At 43.6% G+C, this 18,604-nt stretch overlaps 1 protein-coding gene across 11 annotated transcripts in view; it reads left to right on the top strand.

Annotated features, from left to right (window-relative positions):
* KIF16B (kinesin family member 16B) overlaps positions 1–18,604 on the top strand; it is a 321,890-nt gene that overhangs the window by 209,046 nt on the left and 94,240 nt on the right. For 5 of the 11 annotated variants that reach the window (XM_070052111.1, XM_008256361.4, XM_008256360.4 and 2 more), the window contains 3 exons: positions 654–750; positions 1,492–1,542; positions 16,100–16,222. In XM_070052111.1, the coding sequence (XP_069908212.1) occupies positions 654–750; positions 1,492–1,542; positions 16,100–16,222 (271 nt within the window). Of the gene's footprint in view, positions 1–653; positions 751–1,491; positions 1,543–2,916; positions 5,151–5,324; positions 9,127–16,099; positions 16,223–18,604 lie in introns of those variants that run through there. The other 6 variants (XM_017341789.3, XM_008256358.4, XM_051845371.2 and 3 more) reach the window with 4 other exon arrangements.

The raw sequence follows: 18,604 nt of genomic DNA, 5'->3' as shown, positions 1-18,604 counted from the left end.
TTCCCAATCTCCCATGTGAGTGCAAGGACCCAAGCACTTGGGCCATCTTCTACTGCTTTCCCAGGCCATAGCAGAGAGCAGAATTGGAAGTGGAGCATCCGGGACTTGAACCAACGCTCACATGGGATGCTGGCACTGCAGATGGCGGCTTTACCTGCTACGCCACAGTGCCAGCCCCAGCATCTACTTTTCTTTGTAATCTCATAAATGACCTTGTCGTTGAAGAAAAACTGTCACCTCTATCAGTGTGAGGAGACCAAGGCTTAGGGAAGGAAATGTTCTGCTCAGGTTCAGATCCAAGACTGCGGAGCCTTCTGAAGTCAGAAACTGGCTTTCCCCTCGCCTGCAGTGGGAGTTTCACTAAGTGAATTCCTAGAGGGTTTGGATGGGATCACTTACTCTCCTTTCCAGTCCCAATATTCTTTCATTCCCCCAATTCTGTCTTATCTGTGGAAAACCCAGATATTGAACTTGTGGCACTAGATTTCTTTAAAAACAAAAAACAAAGATTAAAGGTCTCATGTTGTTGTTATGCTTGGCACTTAGGATGAGAAAACTCTCAGTTATGAGGGGCATGCTCATGAAGGGATCTCAAAATGCATGTCCTATGTGGTTGGAAATGTTCACATTTGCCTTGTCTGCACCGTTCTCAGGATCAGTGCTTATATTGAAGAAGAAGTTCAGAGGCGTCTTCAGGATCTGCACCGTGGGCTAGGTGATGACAGCAGTGCCTCTGCAGATATGAGGAAGGTAAGCTGCAGGAGCCAAGCAATACAGTCATTCCCTTTGCAGAACAGCCTTGAGGATAAGTTATTAATGGTGCTGGCAGAGGTGGGATCTTTATGACTTTTTCAGTGAGAGAATTCAGGTGTGGACTGTTCCAGAAAAATATTAAATGTTACCTAGATAGTATAATATTGCTTGGTTGCAGCTTAACAGTTTAATAATAGTATTGATTTAAGAGTGACTTTATATTAGATTTTATAATTTTTTTAAAACTCTTCAGTGGATATAAAGTCCCCTAACATGCTGTATTTTCATAGTTTGATTTATAAAAATCCTACATTTTTCTCTTTCTCCCCCAAATACAGTCAGTTACCATTGGCACTTAATTTACTTTGTAAATTATCCAACATAGAAATGTAATTTTGCTGTTGAGAAGATACATGTTTGTGACAAGTTGAATGTTATCAAAATTAAGACAGTTCATTTCTAAACCGAAAATTACGAAATATCCTAAGGAGACCTTGCATTTAATGTCCTTCTTAGAATTCCAAGATTAGGAGTAAACGGCTTAGTTCTGTAACAGGCAGATTGGTCACTAGAGCCAGGCTTACCTTGGGAATATAAGTTTTAATGAAGGATTGTCATTGTTGAATGACAAGTATGTTTCTTTAGAATTTTATTCCCATAAATACTTCAAATCAATCTTTCCCCCTCCCCATGAACAAGCTATAATTTAATATAGAGCGCTTTTTATTTTCTTTTCAGAATAATGAGAAACTTCACAATGGCACCATTCAACGTAAGCTAAAATATGAGGTAGGTAATGATTTTTCAGATTGATAGGGTCGCCTTAAATTATGGCATGCTTGTGTGATTAAATTTTCTTAATGTTTAGTTGCATAATTAGAATTTTGAAGTCCCAGTGAGATTAATGGCTAATAGGAAAGGCAAGCTATTATATGGACTTGAAATTAAACGGAATCCTGCAGGTTGAAATTGCTTTGACTTTATTTGAATGGCATGTAGCTGTGGTGGAGCTTTGCCCAGTTTTTCATCCGTAACAGTATCCTTTCCCTTGGTCTGCATTTAAAAGGCAGAATTATATAATCAGAATCAGATATGGGGTTTGGAAATGAAACTGAGCATTTCTCTATGTTTAAAAGAAAAAAAACCTGGTCATTTCATAGACTGTGAGTTGGCAGTAGTACAAAGAAAAGACTCGCGATTGATTAGCTTATTTCTCTTGTGCATTGTCAAACCAAGGTTTATTTGGGCATACAATTTGTAGGGTTTTACTTGTATTTTTCTCTACCGAGGGGCATATAGTCTTTCCCATACTGTTCTAAATTTAATAAATAAATAAGTGAAAAGTTAAAAGCAAACAAAAACCTAATAGGTGGTAGACATTTTCTGGACGGTTGTCCACACATTACTGAACAGAGAGTGAGAAGGCTGGATGTTCCACAGTGGGCTCAGCTGACTCTGACCTGACCGCAGCCACCCCCTGCCACTGATCTTGTAATGACACCCTCCTCCTTTGGACACCCATATCCTTAGCAGGAACCACATGCAAAGCACGATGTTGCTTTGCATTTCTTTGTGTCTGACACATCACAGGCATGCAGTAAGCCTACCATGGTGATGCTTTGTGTATAACTGTGATGGTAATCTAACCACTGCGGGCATAATTAAGGATTCCCGTAGAAAGAATCAAAAGGAGAGTGAAATGTGACCTGGTTTGGACTTTTTTTTTTTTTTTTTTTTTTTGGCATTACCCTGAAACTTTTAGTAAGTACACCCTGATTTGTTTAGCATTTTTAATGTACCATCATGGATTATTTTCACAACTAAATTTGACCTTTTACACACCAAATCCAAGGTCTTAGGATCTATTTTAGAGAAAATGAAATCTTAGGCCAAGAAATGGATACTGTGGATCAATCCTATTCAGTGCTATCAAAAATACCCAACGATTCATAAGCTATAGAATATGGAAATAACTATTCTCTATATGAATCAGATCTACTCTTGAATCATATGTCAATCAACAGGAATGGCTTGGGGTTTCAATTTAACCTCTGAATTAATGCACCCAATGAAACTAATGACTACCAGGAGTATCATGTGCAAAAGAATGGCAGAAAGTGATGCCATATCCCCATTTCAACCTTTTTTTGACATCTTGAACAGAAAAAACAGTCTCGGCTGGCACGGTGTCTTGCCCCACTTCTGTCCAAAGACACCACTGATACCTCCCACGTCCTTAGAGAAGCGAGGCAGGAGGTGGACCCGGACCACTACTGGAGTTGTCCTGTGAACCAGAGCATCTCAGACCCTAAAACTTCCTCCTCAACATCACAAAAGACAGCCTGGCAGTCCAGAGATCTGCCCCCTGTTCCTGGGGTGCCGCAGCACCAGGCTTGCAAATATCACCCTCCTGAGCCTGCTGGCCATTGTGAACACCAGTGTTTTCATGGGTCTCCACTCTCTGTTCTTGACGAAAGCAACACCAGTGCTGCTGCAGACGTTCAAGGTAAGGCAGCCAATTCCAGCCAAGTGCTATCTGATACAGATGAACACGGCTCGGGAGCTGAGTCCACCTGGACTTTGCTGCACCATACGTCCCAGGAGGTGTCTCTGAATGGTGGAAGCAAGCAGGCCCGACAGAGCAAAGTGTTGTGCTTTGTTCTCGCGGAGAGCGTTTCTCAAGAGGAGGTCGCATCCGTCGGTGCTCCTTGGCGTGCACCGGCCTCCGGCTTTTGTAGTGAGCAGCAGGATGAGAAAGAGTTGGCTGCTAAAAAGATCAGCTCTTCTGAGTCACTGCTAAGTATCAGGACGGAAGGAAACTATGGACTGGGATACTTTTACCACAAGTTCTCAGATCTTTATAAAGATACCAGCCATCAGCTGCTGCAGGCTGGCACGAGGGTGGTGGACCAGGCCAGGCACGTGGGCAGCCTGTGTGACCCGAGTGGACTCACTTCCCACTTGACGACATTCATCAGGAACCTGCCGATTCTGAAGCACTTACCCCTGGATGTGCCCTTTAAGTCCCACGTGGCGGTATCGGGATCTGATTCCTTCCCTGAAGCTCAGGTTGGCAGCAGCCACCAGGAAGAGGCAGGGAGCAGGAGGCAGGCGGAGACCGGTGTGCCGTGCCCAGCGTTTGTAGCGTCGGGATCGCCAGGGGGCTCACCAAGCTCTGTTTTCCGCCTTGAACGTGAAGGTGCTAGGAAGGGTTCTGCCCTGAAGCAGACCCTTGTGCAATTCCCAGACCAAATGCTGCACCTTCAAGAGCGCCCTCTAACGGACTTTCTCCAACACGTGTCTTGTTCGCTACCAGAACCTTTGGGCGACGTGAGCGAAGCCGAAGGCGTTTACTGGCTTGCCGTTGCTAACTGCACAGAGCCCGACCCCCAGCCCGCATGCCTGCTCCTGCTGCGGTCAGCCCTGATGGCTCTGGTTCTGTCAGACAGTCACCCAGGCTCAATGACCCTTTTTCACACTCTTCCTTTCTCCGGATTACGGGAGATTCAAGTCGGCTTCGGTGGACAGAGTGTCCGGTTCCTAGGCTCCACAGCGGATCTCCTGCTCACCGTGTTCAGTTACAACAAAAACCTCTCGCAGCAGCTGTGCCGTGACCTCGTCCGTGTCCTAACGCCAGAGTCTGAAGCCGCTGCCTGCGCCAATCACCCTTTGCTCCAGCAGGATCTGGTGCAGCTCTCGCTTGATTGGAAAGCAGAAATCCCTGATTTAGTTTTGGCAAGCGGAGTAGGGTTGTCGTCCAGATTCCAGACTGCCATGGTTGACATGATTTACTTTCTTCACGGAAACATGGAAGGCAGCATCCCCTCCCTGGCGGAGCTGCAGTTACTGCTCTACACGACCGTCCGGGTGGAGGGGCAGCCCGGCCCCGGCTGCAGCTCGCTGCTCCTCCTCAACACCCACATCGCGCTCGTGCGTGCGGATGGCGTCTTCCACCCGCACACCCCGTCTCTAGGCACGCCTCCCTCCCGCGCACAGTTTGATGTGCTCGGATGCCGTGCGCTGAGTGAGTTCCGGTGCGCTGTGGTCCCGGAGAAGAAAACTGTCTCCACAGTAGAACTTATCTTCTCACAAAGAGGCAGGCTTGCATCAGATTCAAAAAAGAGTCCAGAGGCCCCGCACGTTCCGCCGGAGCCTCGGGGTAGTCAGGCTGGGGCCCCTGAGGTCTGGAAACTGACGTTCAATTCTGAAGATGAGGCTCTGTGGCTAATCTCCCATTTGACAAGATCCTAGGGAGGAGACTTTTAGAGATGCGCTACATATTTTTTGAGAACTTTAATAAAAAACATGAAGACAGTCAAGGAAATAGGAATATATCAGTTTGATTAATTAAATTGGAACTGGAAAATTGCAGACTTCTAAAATTGATAATGTAAATATTTTAAATACAGCAAAAAGAAAATAGTAGCTGGTAGCAGAGAACTGATAAGGTATATTTATCACCACCTTGCTTTATTTTCTTGAAACCTGGGCTTGTAACTTTGGATCAGACTCAGTATTTGGGAGGTGATTAAAGCATTTCTGACCGCTTGGCTTCCTTCATGTCTGTTTAGTGTGGTGACTTGGAATCCGTACGTGCCTGCCAGATTCTGGCAGACTCATATGTGCCACCTGAAAAAGCGCCCAGCCTGGCGGTGACCTGCGTTGACATCCTCTGTCGTAGTTGTGATTAGGACCACCATGTGGCAGAGCACATCAGTGCTGTGCTGAGCTTCCGAGAAGGACCCAGGGATTCCACATGGCCTCCCGCTTCTGTAATGCGCGGACTCCAGACAGCAGTGCGTGCCCTGCAGTGTTTTCTTCTTCAGCTAATTGCCTCTTCCTTCCTCCTCTGCTGTTTCCTCCCTGCTCCCTTCCAACCTATCTGATTTAGTGACTTACTCACCGATTTGACTTCCCCCGCACTCCAACCTCTGGATGAGGTGTTCTGCGACCTCCAGTCGGGGTGAGTTCCCACCCACGTTTCCCTGGCCTAGATCTCCTCTCTCCATCCGGTAGTTGGTTGCCTGCCTCCTTTGTAAGACCCTTTGCAGCGTGTGGACTTCCTCTGTCCACTCCTGTTAACTGTATCATGAGTAATAAGGTTACAACTGCTGAGTGTACTTCCTGTTCTGTCTGACCCTAGTTGTTCTGCCACTGTTCCCTTGTCTCTCAAGTGTGTGTTCTACCAAATTCCAAAGTTTCAGAAGGAGGCTCCTGTTTCGCTCTCAACTGGGGTCATGCTCCTCCCCCTACCCCCGGTAGCCACTCACACAACCTTGTATGCAATTGAGTGAATCAAGGATTCTGTTAACCTGCTTGTCATAGCCCTGGCATGGAGGGGCCATTTTTCCTTCTGTCCAAATCTTGGAATCACGTTCAATAAATTGTTACAGCCTCTTCTTCATTTCTGTTCCTAATTGATGACAGGGATGGTGTCAAAACTTAACCACCCAGAAACTTATCACCTCCTTTTGGCCAGGAAGCACACATCTTCCCTCTCTTCCTTATCAAAAGTGACTTAACTGTTTCTATGTTTACTTATTTTTTATCTACCCAGTTTCTGTGGAACGAACAGAAAAAGGTAGGAAATTGGAGAATGTGTCACAGTTGACAAACTGGTGGCTACAGCCTTGTTTGCTTTGGACCAGTGCAGGTATTTTGTTTTGTTCTTTGAGGCAATTTAATTCTCTCATGTTATTATGTGCAGAATAACTTCCAAAACACTCCCCACCGCATACCTACACACCTTACTGCCTTATAACTGAAGGCCTTTGTGTGAGAAGGACATCATTCAAATCAGCTTGTCATCCCCTGTCTTGGCTGGTAGGTCATCTTGTATCATGGAAAAATTCCCAGAATCTACCATGACAGTCATGGAAAAGCTTATCCATAATATTTTTCCTATTTTAACTGTTTTCTACTTTTTTCTCAGTTGATGTAATTGTGCATTGGTTTTTCTAAATTGTCCCACTTGGTGTGTTAGCTTTGTATCTTTGATCATGAAGAGCAGAGGGAGTAGAATTTAAGATACCTGCATGGGTTGCCAAGGTCAGGAAGAGGCAGCAAATTTCAATAGCTCAGGATTTTAGCAGAGAGTGTTAAATGCTGAACAGATAGACCTGCTTGTCCTCACAGGTACTGAAGCATGTTATCAATCATGGTCTTTAGTGTTTTTCCCAGGTGGAGCATGCAGCAAGTATCAGCATTGCATAAAATCATATTATTCAATATAACATCTTCAGTGCCTTATGACACAAGTAGGCTGCAATCAGGATTGCATTCAGATCTCACCGAGGAGCAGAAGCAGCATACAGCAATCCTACTTTGGACATCACTTGCCTCACCGAAGCCTGCTTGGCACCCTGAGATAAAGTATGGTTCCTAGGTGTGGGAGCTGGATATACTGTCCGTGAAGTAGGTATCCAGGTTCTGATAATGCCTTTGGAAGCCAGGAGAGTCCCATTAGTGCCACTGTCCACTGTGGCTTCTATCCTAATGGCCTCCTCCTGGCTCGTTGGTCAGAAGTGCTAAGCCCAAGACATGCCTCTCATGGGAACTGGGTATGACAGTCTAAGTATTCAACCCAATATAACATCTCAGTTGTAACGAGTTTCTGAATCAAAAGAACATAGAGGCTCATATGTAGTTGGTTATGTAGCATTTTGCATTGTAATATAGGTATAAACACTTAAATTGTGGGGCCTGTTAATACATTCTAGATGGTACCTCCTTGTATCCTTTTGAAACAGTGATTTTTATCTGAATTTATTCATTTTGCTCACAGCTGCCTGTCTTGCAGACTTGTGGTTGGCAGGCTGAATTTATTTAGTCTTTGTTGAAAAACATTTCAAGACAGTTTGTCTCTCTATTCTCATTACTTAAAAAATGTACATGCATCCCGTTAAGCCTTCGAACCATAATAATTACAGTAATTTTTAGTTACATTCTTTTTCTCAGATGACTTCAAGCTTTGTATGATGAATAGTTTATAGTGATTTTTAGTAATGTGTCTTTGATGGTCAAGCAGTCTTTTTTATATAGACCAGTTTCTAAGGACCTCATTTTGTGAATGCAGTCCCAGTCTTCAGTATGTAACTAAGACAGCTCTGCTCATCCCATAAATTATCTGTTTGATATGTATTGTATCAGCTAGCTATTACCAAATAGCAATGCTCAAAATTTCAGTAGCATATCCAAACAAAAACAAGCAGGAAAGCTTTTATTTCTCACTGCGGGCTTGCAGCAACTCTGCTGTAGACTACAGGTCATCCACAGTTCAACGAGGGCTGGTCTGCCCAACAGTGTCTCATTTTAAAGTCTTTGTTCTAAAAAAAGGCTTGATGATAACAGAAGCACAAAAGAGCTGCCATGCAAGCCTCTGCTGTTAACATATAATTGGCCATCCCAAGTCACATAACCAAGCCCAGGTCCAGGAGTGAGGGAGTACATTCCACCCCACCAAAGGGCCGCGGCAAGATTCTATCTGCACTACTGCTGCAGGGAGAGAAGACTCGGTGTCCTCTTCCATCTCTCTGCTTGACTGCTTCCTTGGATGAACTGACCACTTGCTACCTCTGAAACAGTCTCTTCCTTGGGAGCTGCTGTCATTGTTAGATCCCTCTTTCCCAGAGTCTTCCTTACTGTGATCTCTGTCTGCAGAATCCATCCATCCATGGCATCCTCTATAGCAGAACAAAAGAAGCCTAGTGGGAAATCTGTACTACATCACAACCCTTCAGAGAGGAAAATTATTCACTCTCCTACCCCTGATTTTCTTGACCCTAACGCCCCTCTGTCCCACCACTTCTTCTTATACAACACAGCTTCCAAACCATCACCATCTGACCTCTTGTCAAGCTCCACCCCTGTAAATTGTTAAAGCCTCCTTTATAAGGAATGGAGCTGAATAATCTAGTTAATGTGATGGAGATTCTACTGTAAATCACTCCTCCTACCTGTTCTTCTAATATCTGGTTAACATCTTTTGTTCCTGAAGATGTGGGTTTCGATGAGGGCAGCAATTCCAGCCACCATTTATATGGTACTTTACCCTGTGTTCCTGTGATCATTACAGTGATCTTCTTTAGAGGACTTATAATCCATCTTCATTTCTTAGTTGAGAATTGATATTCAGAAAGAATTAATTCATTGAGAATCTAGACTTTAGCCCAGGCCTCCAAAATATATGTTTGTTTCACAATACAAAAGCCACCTCCTAGTCAGTTATTTTTGACATTGTCATCTTTTTAATTGGCTTTTTTTTTAATTGACTTTTTCCCACAGGAATGACTTTGCTAGAAATGAGTCTTTGTAAGCATTGCTAAATTGATTCTGTAATTGCTGGACATTAAAGATTGTCGGTCTCTGAATAAATTGAGGTCATTGTTGTTATTGTTTTCAAAGATTGCCTTACCGGTTTTTTTGTAGTTCCGTTGCTGCCTTGTAGGGGCCCCATGACTCCTTTTTGCTCTCTGCATTTTTGACTCCTGCTGAAGAAAATTGTAGCTAGTCATAGTATGAATATGGTCAGGTAACCTTGGACGCTCGATGTTCTTCCTGTAGCTGGATAGTTAATTAACATGTCCTACAGAAAGCTGAGGAGGGAATTTCGCGCCTCTGCCTTTGATTCTCTCGTGAGCCATAGAATTCAGCACAGTTTGGGCCAAAGTAAGGGCTCAGCAAAACCCCAGTGAATGAAGATGCGTGGTTCTTCCAATGATTGATGGAAAGGCATTGTAGAACTCGAGGGAGAACCTCCAGTTTTTCCTCCTGAGGGTCCTAAACTGTCCGATTCATGTTTGCTGGTATCACCTAGCAGTTGTTGCCATGTTACAAGTCAGGCATACCAGACCCGATATTAAGTCTTTTTTTTTTTTTTTAAGTCTGGCATTTATTGATGAGTTGTCCAGAGATGATGACCATTAAAGGAAGAGTAGTCTTTTGGGATCTGGAGAAAGATAGTGACATTTTTAATAGATTCACATTGAAACATTCATCATATATCCAGCATTTCCAAACCTTGACGCAATGTAGGTCAACTCATACTGACATGGAAGAAGTCATCGATTCTGTTAAGAATCATGGATTGGAAATGTCAACTAAACCACTAAACTCAATATGTTCCACAAACACTTCTGTCCAACATGGTTTGTCATTTTCTGGGTCTTTCAAAATTAAATTTTGAGTTTAAATTTTGAAATCTAGGTAATTGAATTAATTATCTAGGACAATCAGAATTAAAGAAATACTCCTTTACTTGAAAATTTGTCTTTCTATTTCCTGGCACAATTCTAAGCTCATTTCAAAAATGAGATAAGCTTAGCACTGTTTCTTCATGCCAGGGTGTTGTTCAAGCTTTGTTCTTGATTGCCATGGATGGTGAGGGCATCCCTGTAGCATGTGTGGTTCACGTATCTTAGCAAGATCCCATTCAGTTCTATTTACTAACCCTGCAAAGATAGCATGATGGCATTAAGACGAGATCCCTTCACAGCCTAAGCAGGTTTCCCCTGGAAATGGATATAAGCATGCCTTGACTGTTTACTGTACTCATAATTTACACTTGTTCACACAGTTCCCTTTATTCCTCATTGCTTATACCTTAGCTTAGACTTGGAGATGTAACAGACTCTCACCATCTCTCTCCCAGATTCCCATTCCAAACTGCTGTGGCATAGCAGGCATCCGATGTATAATGGCTCTCATTAGAACTTACTGTGGCATGTAGCTGAAAAAAAGGAGGGGCTAGAGCTGTGCACTATGCTGGGAACGGTGACGAGAGAATTATCTGGTAAAAAAACAAAAAAACATGTTTGCCTGCATTCTAGAAGCAGAGCTTGGATACGGGCTCCAGGAGATCAGCAGCAGTGCTTAGTTCTGACCTTGTCGTGGTCCAGGCGTGTGCTGAATTCAACATATGGTGCATAATTAGAGCGTTTAGGGGGACATGTTGATGACTCCCTGGGGAATAGGAGCATTCTGCGCCTTCTGCAGAGCTGACAGTACCCGAGTAGATATTAATGCCACTTCCCATCCATTTCCTCGTCTTGTCCCCTTTGAAGGACAGCCTAGATTCCGACTTGAATACCTATAGTGTAGCCTGTGTTCTGCCCGTTGTCTTTTGGCTGCGGATCCAACTACAGTGCTTCCACAACAATAGAAAAATAGTGTATTTGTTGACAGAGAAAATGATTTCATTAAAAGCTTTAAGAAAAATAGGACTTTGTATTTAATTTTAAAAAGCTAATATTCCTTATTTACAGATAAGTTATTCAAGTCACTATGTACTTTTTCTTTTGACCCTTTATTTCTAAATAGAGGCACTCTGCAGTGTATTTAAAATTCCCTGTAACGTCTTACGTATTAATCCCAGGCCTACCTGCTGCAGAGGTGCTTCTGAATGCACAGCCTCCCTCAAGGTTCTTTATCTCCTAGTGAGATGCGGCACCAACTTCCCCTTCAGAGTTACGAATCTTCTTCACCATATGTAAGGAGACTGACTGATTCTAAAATCAATATTGCCCTACAAATTTGAAAACTCCTGTAAATAATTGGATATGATATGAGCCAGCATACGTTTACACGTATCCTATAACCCTCAAGATACTCAAAATGTAGCTACTTCCAAACCAAAAATAACTTCAGGTGACATTTTCGTTGCTTTTCCTTCCTGCCCAACATAAACTTGGTTTAGGAGAACGTCAGGAACCTTCCACACTGTCTCCTGGGAATTCTGTATTTCTCATGAAATTGACTCTATGAAGTCATTACCCTGTGGCAACGGTTTGACAAAACACATCCTTACTGTTCTCTGTTTATGCTATTCCTCAAATGTCTTCAGACTCCAACCATATATTGTAGTTCCTCACCCCTGAGTTGTTTGTTTCTGTGCACTCACTAATACGTAGTTCACATGAAATCAGTGAGATTGGAGCAAACTGCACCCATGATGGCAGTGGACTGCAGCCATACTTCTACTGGTGAGGAGAGGACTCTCTTCTCCTCAAAGGATCCTGCTACCCTTCACTGTCTGATGCAGACTGTGGCTGTCAGGAATGCTCCAGAACCATGCAGATGCTTGTGAGGAGAGGCTGGCCCACACTGAGGCAAGCTATGAAGTGTAAGAGCCAGTCCCTCCCAGGTAACTTAGCCAGACCCAATCCATGTGCCCTGCACGACTGTCAAATACAGGGATCTTTTTCTGATAAAGTGTTAAATGAGTCTGGGCCTCAAGCAACTTTTCTTTTATTAGGAATTGATTTCAGATTATACTTTCTTAGAAATTGTCTCCCATTCATAAAATACTGATGTAGTAACCAGAGTATCAGTTGCTCATTGTACCCCATTTTGAAAATTGACTTATAAAAAGAGAAAATTAGGGGCTGGCACTGAGGCAGAGTGGGTAAAGCCATAGCCTGAATTCTGGCATCCCATATGGGCACTGGTTCGAGTCCTGGCTTCTTCTTCCTCTTCCTCCTCCTCCTCCTCCTCTTCCTCCTCCTCTTTCTTTCTTTTTTTTTTTTTTTTTTAAACAGGCAGAGTAGACAGTGAGAGAAACAGAGAGAAAGGTCTTCCTTTGCCATTGGTTCACCCTCCAATGGCTGATCCGATGGCAGGAGCCAGGTACTTATCCTGGTCTCCCATGGGGTGCAGGGCCCAAGCACTTGGGCCATCCTCCACTGCACTCCCTGGCCACAGCAGAGAGCAGGCTGGAAGAGGGGCAACCGGGACAGAATCCGACGCCCCGACCTGGACTAGAACCCGGGGTGCGGGCGCCGCAGACGGAGGATTAGCCTAGTGAGCCACGGCGCCAGCTTGCTTCACTTCTGATCCAGCTCTCTGCTAATGTGCCTGGGAAAGCAGCAGAAAATGGCCCCAAGTACTTGGGTCCCTTCCACTCACATGGAAGACCTGGGTAAAGCTCCTGGCTCCCGGCTTCAGCCTGGCCCAGCCCTGGTCCTGGCAGCCATTTGGGGAGTGACCTAGCAGATGGAAGAGCTCTCTGACTCTTCCTCTCTCTCTCTCTCTAACTCTGCCTTCCAAATAAATTAAATAAATCTTTTTTTTTTTTAAAGTAAGGTAGCAGATACTATCCTTAGAATATAATCTGTCTAGAGTAGAAACACTACATCTTTGTTCAAAAATTTAATGCAGATGAGAAAAACTACAGGTCTTAGAAATTACAAATGATTTGTAAAGGTTATTTTGTGGTTCCTAGCCCTAGCCCGATGTGTGGCACAAGGTTGGAGCTCAATAAAAGAGAGCGGTGTTTGCTTGCAGCTCCTAGGAGCACCAGAAGAAAAAGCATGCCGGAAGTTAAAGTGAAATCGCTGTTGCTTACCTGACGGACCATGCCTGGGCAATTTTGAGCTCAGCTCTTCCTCAGGAACACTCCTGACATTTAGACAGCAGTGGACACAGTCCCCGTCACTCTCCCTCGGTCCGCACCACAGCTTTCTGATCCTGCCTGCATTACCAGTTCATCGGTCGGAGTCTACCTCTAACTTTACCTCAGGCCCAAGGGCTGGGCCTCGTCTTGTGCCTCCTAAGGGTCCTGCCATATAGTTGGAATTCAGTAAACTCATGGCCATTTTCTGAGACAAGGAACTGAAGTACAGATAAGGCCAGTGACTATTCAGCGACCAAGTCTCAGAGCCAAGGTTGCAATCTGTGTTTCCCCCCTCTCTCTGAGCCTTTAAAGGAAGCAGAATGTGGAATCTGCTTCAGAGATGCATGTAAGTTAGAGTTCAAAACCAGCTGGAAGCAGATATTGACATTGTCTCCCACACCTTTGACAACCCCATAATTCACATGATCCTAGACAGTTTGATCATTAAGTGAAGGGCTCCCTACCTAAGGCAAAACAGTAAGAAACATGAAGTTTGCCTTTGAAGTCTTCTCCCTAATGTGTGTGTGTGTGTGTGTGTGTGTGATATCTACATGCCCCAGAGTCAGTGTGTGTATGTGTGTTATACATATCTTCCTGGCAACTGTGTGTGAGAGAGGGAGGGAGAAAGGTGTCGAAAGAGATCCACGTGACCCAGAGACAGGAGTCCAGTGGATAAGTTTGAAAGGCACTAATGATGGCCCCTCAGCAAGGTCAAGTGCTGTGGAAGGTCCCTTTCATTTTGTTTTGTTTTGGCATCACTGTTTTTCATGGGTCAAAAGGAAAAGATCAGTTCCCTTCCTCCCTTTCTTCCCTCTCCTCTTAAGGCAGAGCCTGTGAGTGTACAGAGAAGGCCACTTCCCAGATTAGCTATGGTGCTGGCCTTTTGATCTCAGCAGCAGGAAGAGTTCCAGTTCCTCATAAGACAGAGCCAGTGGGTCTCTCCTCAGCTGCTTCATCAGTTGCTAGTGGTTTCTTCTTGTCTCCATAACCCCAGCCTTACAATGTGTGCAGGTGTGGGTGTGGGGACATGTGCACATGCATGCGTGCGCACACACACAACAACATCAACAAAAAAATCGACGCACTGACCATGTCAGATCTGGAAGAGATTGTGTTATTACTTGAAAAGATACAATTATTAATCATGTCATAGAAGGGATCAGGACTCAGTCAGCAGAGCAAAAATTTTAGTGCTAAACCCTGGCTTTTCTTATATTAAATGTGTCCTTATAAATAAAACCACTAACTCATTGCTCTGCCTTCTCACTTTTAAATAGATAAACATTTAATGCTTCAGGAGTGGTCTACATTTAAAGTACTTTGCAAATGAATGGTTAGAGGATTGAAAGTTCTTTAGCAACTCTCTCTCTGAAGAAACCCCCTATTAATAGGAGAGGTTGGAGGGTGGGTATAGTGGGAAGAAGCACTGTGTTCCTAAAGTTGTACTTAATGAAATGCTTGAAGTTTATATTCCTTAAAAAAGAAACCTCCTTTTTAAGAATTTCCACTACATCAGAGGCAACTCAACAGGCATACTGTTGTGAGAAACAATTAGTGGTTCTTGTTTTGCCACTGTGGCATAAGCTATGATAGCCTTACTAAAAGGCTTTGCTACCTTCATTTCAGGCCACAATGTTCACACTGTCAACTGGATTATCTGCAACAAATCTTAAGTCTCTGTCCCAGGAAGTCACAGCTTTCATGCACACAGCTGGGTGGGCCTTCCATGTTATTTATACTTGGATTCAGAGCACAAGGTCCAGAGCCCCTGTTGGCCTGGGAGAAGGGAGCTTATTACCAACTGTTTTCTTTTTAGTCAAATAAACAAGTTTCAGTGCATAATTGTGGTGTTTCCAGGCTCTTAACTAACTATCTGTTGTGTAGGTGTGAAGTGTTCATTAGCTCTCATTATCTTAGATGAGTGAAATTATTTTACAGTTCCATGATAGAATAGCATAGTAGAGATGAAGGCAGCCTCCAGATTAGCCCAAGTTCAAATTCAGGCTCCACCACTGACTCCATCAAGTGACCTCAACCATCAGTATTGGGCCTCTCGCCTGATAAATAGGGTTAATAATGGTTAAGACCTTATAGGAGAAGCATGAGTAGTAAATGAGCCAATGCATGGGAACTGTTAACTGCCATTCTTGGTATATGGTAAGTATTCAATAGATGTTAACTATTATTATGGTTCTAATTATTTTATTACCACTGCCACAAAAATGTATTTTCTTACGTTTTCTAAAGCCCCAGGTTAGTGCACATAAAGATTGTTCAGAGATTTCCTCCTGTTCACACCCAAGAGAACTCATTTTGAAGATTTATTTTTTTCATAATGCCTCTTCCTCAAACCCTCTGGCTTCGCATCACCCAGACCATAAATATTTGTCAGAGCCAGGATGATTATTAATCAAACGGAGCCTACAGACAATACTGGGGATTTGTTGTAATTGTTGTTTAAAGAGCTCTCCGCACTGCTCTGGCTTATAAAAATGCCTAAGAGTTAAAAATGAACTCAATTTGAATGAAATCCCCAGCTCTTGCAGCTTTATGTCCAGCAGTCTGATAGTTTGTGAAGAGAAAGTTTGTCAGATGATCAAGGGTTTTCAAAAAGGAATCTCGTTTACATTGATTTTTTTTTTTAAGTCAGGCTGTGTAATCTGTGCCTGTTTTCACTTGTTCTTATAAATTGGGAAGAACTTCAAAGCCAGACAACATTTTGAAGTGCTTTTGCCCTAACTTTCTGGAACGGTGTACCTAAAGAAATGGTCTTTTGTTACGAGAGAGGCTTAGCCCTTCTCTTTCAAAGAAAGCCATCATTTCTCTAAATAAACTCTACTGGTCTGATGCGCTTTTCTCTACTTGAAACACATTTTCTCCCTCCTGCCCAAGCTGGGTATTTGCAGCAGAGTGATCATGGTTTCTCTTTGTTCTCCCTGTCTGATGTGCCTTTGATAGCGGATGGTTTCTCGCTCTCTGGGAGCAAATCCGGATGACCTGAAGGACCCAATTAAGATTAGTATTCCACGCTATGTTCTCTGCGGGCAAGGCAAGGACGAGCACTTCGAGTTTGAGGTCAAGGTACGTGTCCGTTCTTGTACTCTTGGGGAAGAATGTGGAGTTCGAGGCTGCACATTGCTTTGTGTGTCTTTTGTAAAAGGAGACGAAGCTCATGCGGCTCTCTTGTTCTTTAAGATGCTGGCCGTGGCCTCCTCTAAGCCAGCCTGTGAGACTCCAGAGTGTAGTTTTCCCATGGAGGGTAGTGGTAGCCAGGCAGTCGGTCACTCCTGGATGGAGGGTCCCCGCCTGTCGGGATTTCAGCACCTGGGAAATCCTAGTTGTGGGCAGACCAGGATAGTTGGTCACCCTCCATACAGGCCTAAGCTCAATTTTCTAATCTATAGAAGAGGGAATAACAATGTTTATGTTACAAATATATTGATGCACATCAAGCATTGTGTCCAGCGGCTGATCTATATAACAAAGAATAAGTAATAGCTGTGGCTATTGTTACTACTACTGCTGTTTCATTTTTGTTGTTTCTATTATTAACCAGGAAGCTTTCCGAATCTGTTTCAGGTATGATTTGATTGAAACAGCTTTTCAGGGAGAGATGTGCCTGTTTCCTTACATCATGCTTTCTGAAATAATGACTTCATCTTATTTCTAATTTATTTCCTTTGACTCATACCACTTCATTAACTGTTCCTGGCCATCATCGCTGCCTTAAAGAATTAATAAGTCGCTTCCTCATTGTCAAGGGTAGGCCAGGGTGTGTTGATGTAAGAGGTCCCTTATGATCACCTCCATGGGGATGTGGAAGGGTGTTCTTGGGGTGGCTTTGTACAAATCAACACCACACCAGGAATCCAAATGTGGGGTGACCCTAAGCCTTTCAATTTCCATCAGCCTCAGCTTCCCCGTTGGTAAAATACAAAAATTGGACAATACCAGTGGTCTCCAAATTTTATTTTACCTGAGAAGCTCCTTATTGTTAAAATAAGCACACACACACACATACCACCCTCCCTACCCCCCCAGGGGGGGGACACCTGGGCATTAATTAATATATTTGAGGTTATTTTGTTGTGTAGACACGATGGTGACATTGTTTTTAGCTTTTCTCATCATACTCTGATTTCTTCTTCAAATATTCATTCTACCATGTCCTTGGTCCATTACTTTTTTTTTTAAAGATTTATTTATTTACTTGAAAGAGTTACACTGAGAAGGAGAGGCAGAGAGAGGGAGAGGGAGAGAGAGAGAGGAGGGAGAGAGAAAGAGAGGAACTCCATCTGCTGGTTCATTCCCCAACTGGCTGCAATGGCTGGAGCTGCACCCATCTGAAACCAGGAGCCAGGAGCTTCTTCCAGGTCTCCCATGCGGATACAGTGGCCCAAGGACTTGGGCCATCTTGTACTGCTTTCCCAGGCCATAGCAGAGAGCTGAATTGGAAGAGGAGCTACTGGGATTTGAACCGGCGCCCATATGGGATGCTGGCACTGCAGGTGGCAGCCTTACCCACTATACCACAGTGCCAGCCCCGTTACTTTCCATTAACCTGACCTACTGCTTAATTCCTTTTCATTTGCTCATCACCTTTCTAAATGGTTTCTGTAGAATTCTATTCGTACATGTAGGTAATGTTATATAGATACATAAATACATTTTCTGGAGGTACATTTGTGTTATTTACATATTTTTAATTAGGGATAATTAATTAGCTGGTAAGCTCAGAATTATGAATCTACCAAGAAACCACAGCCATGAAGGACATGCAATGATTTTAGTTGGAACATAGGTTTATTTTACTTTAACAGATAAATGCACTCATAAAACACAACTATTAAATTGATTTCATGTTGAAAACTTGCATAAAGAAAATACTTAATTTTTTTAACTGGGTTGATTTAAATAAAAATCACAAGCAACTAATAACCCAGGTGGTGTGGTGATATGGCCAAGATTGTAAAGATGCTACTGTCAAAGAAGTCACTGAAACCAAACACAGAAAGCCACGTGGGGCCTTTCGCAATCTCAGCTTTCACACAAAACATGTAAAATCCAAATCCAGAGAGTTCTGCTTGCTTTGAACATATCAAAGCAGATTCTGGACACCTGTCATTGTCCTGTGTGCTTTCTCTGCTCGTCTGAGGTGCTACAATCATGAGCTGAGGAACGGGCTGCAAGCGGGAGCCTGGAGAACTCAGAGGGCTCCATTCAAGAAGGGCTCCTGTGCCTTCACAGGTGTGCCCAGGGCCCTGTTCCCGCAGGGATACCTTTAATAGAGGTTATCAGGGCCACAGACACGTGACTACACTGTCCTCCGCCTTAACAAAGCAAGAATAGTCCTTCTCCAGGCAAGTCCTGTTAGAAGAGTTCTGAGTGTACCAGTATCCTGTCCAGTCTTGTCTAGGTAACCCCAACATGTCACCTAACCTCCCGATACGGTGAGGAAAATAA

This window comes from Oryctolagus cuniculus, chromosome 11, assembly GCF_964237555.1.
Source record: "Oryctolagus cuniculus chromosome 11, mOryCun1.1, whole genome shotgun sequence".
NCBI lineage: Eukaryota > Metazoa > Chordata > Mammalia > Lagomorpha > Leporidae > Oryctolagus > Oryctolagus cuniculus.
Note: the sequence above shows the minus strand (reverse complement) of the source record. Positions and strands in the feature narration are given on the sequence as shown.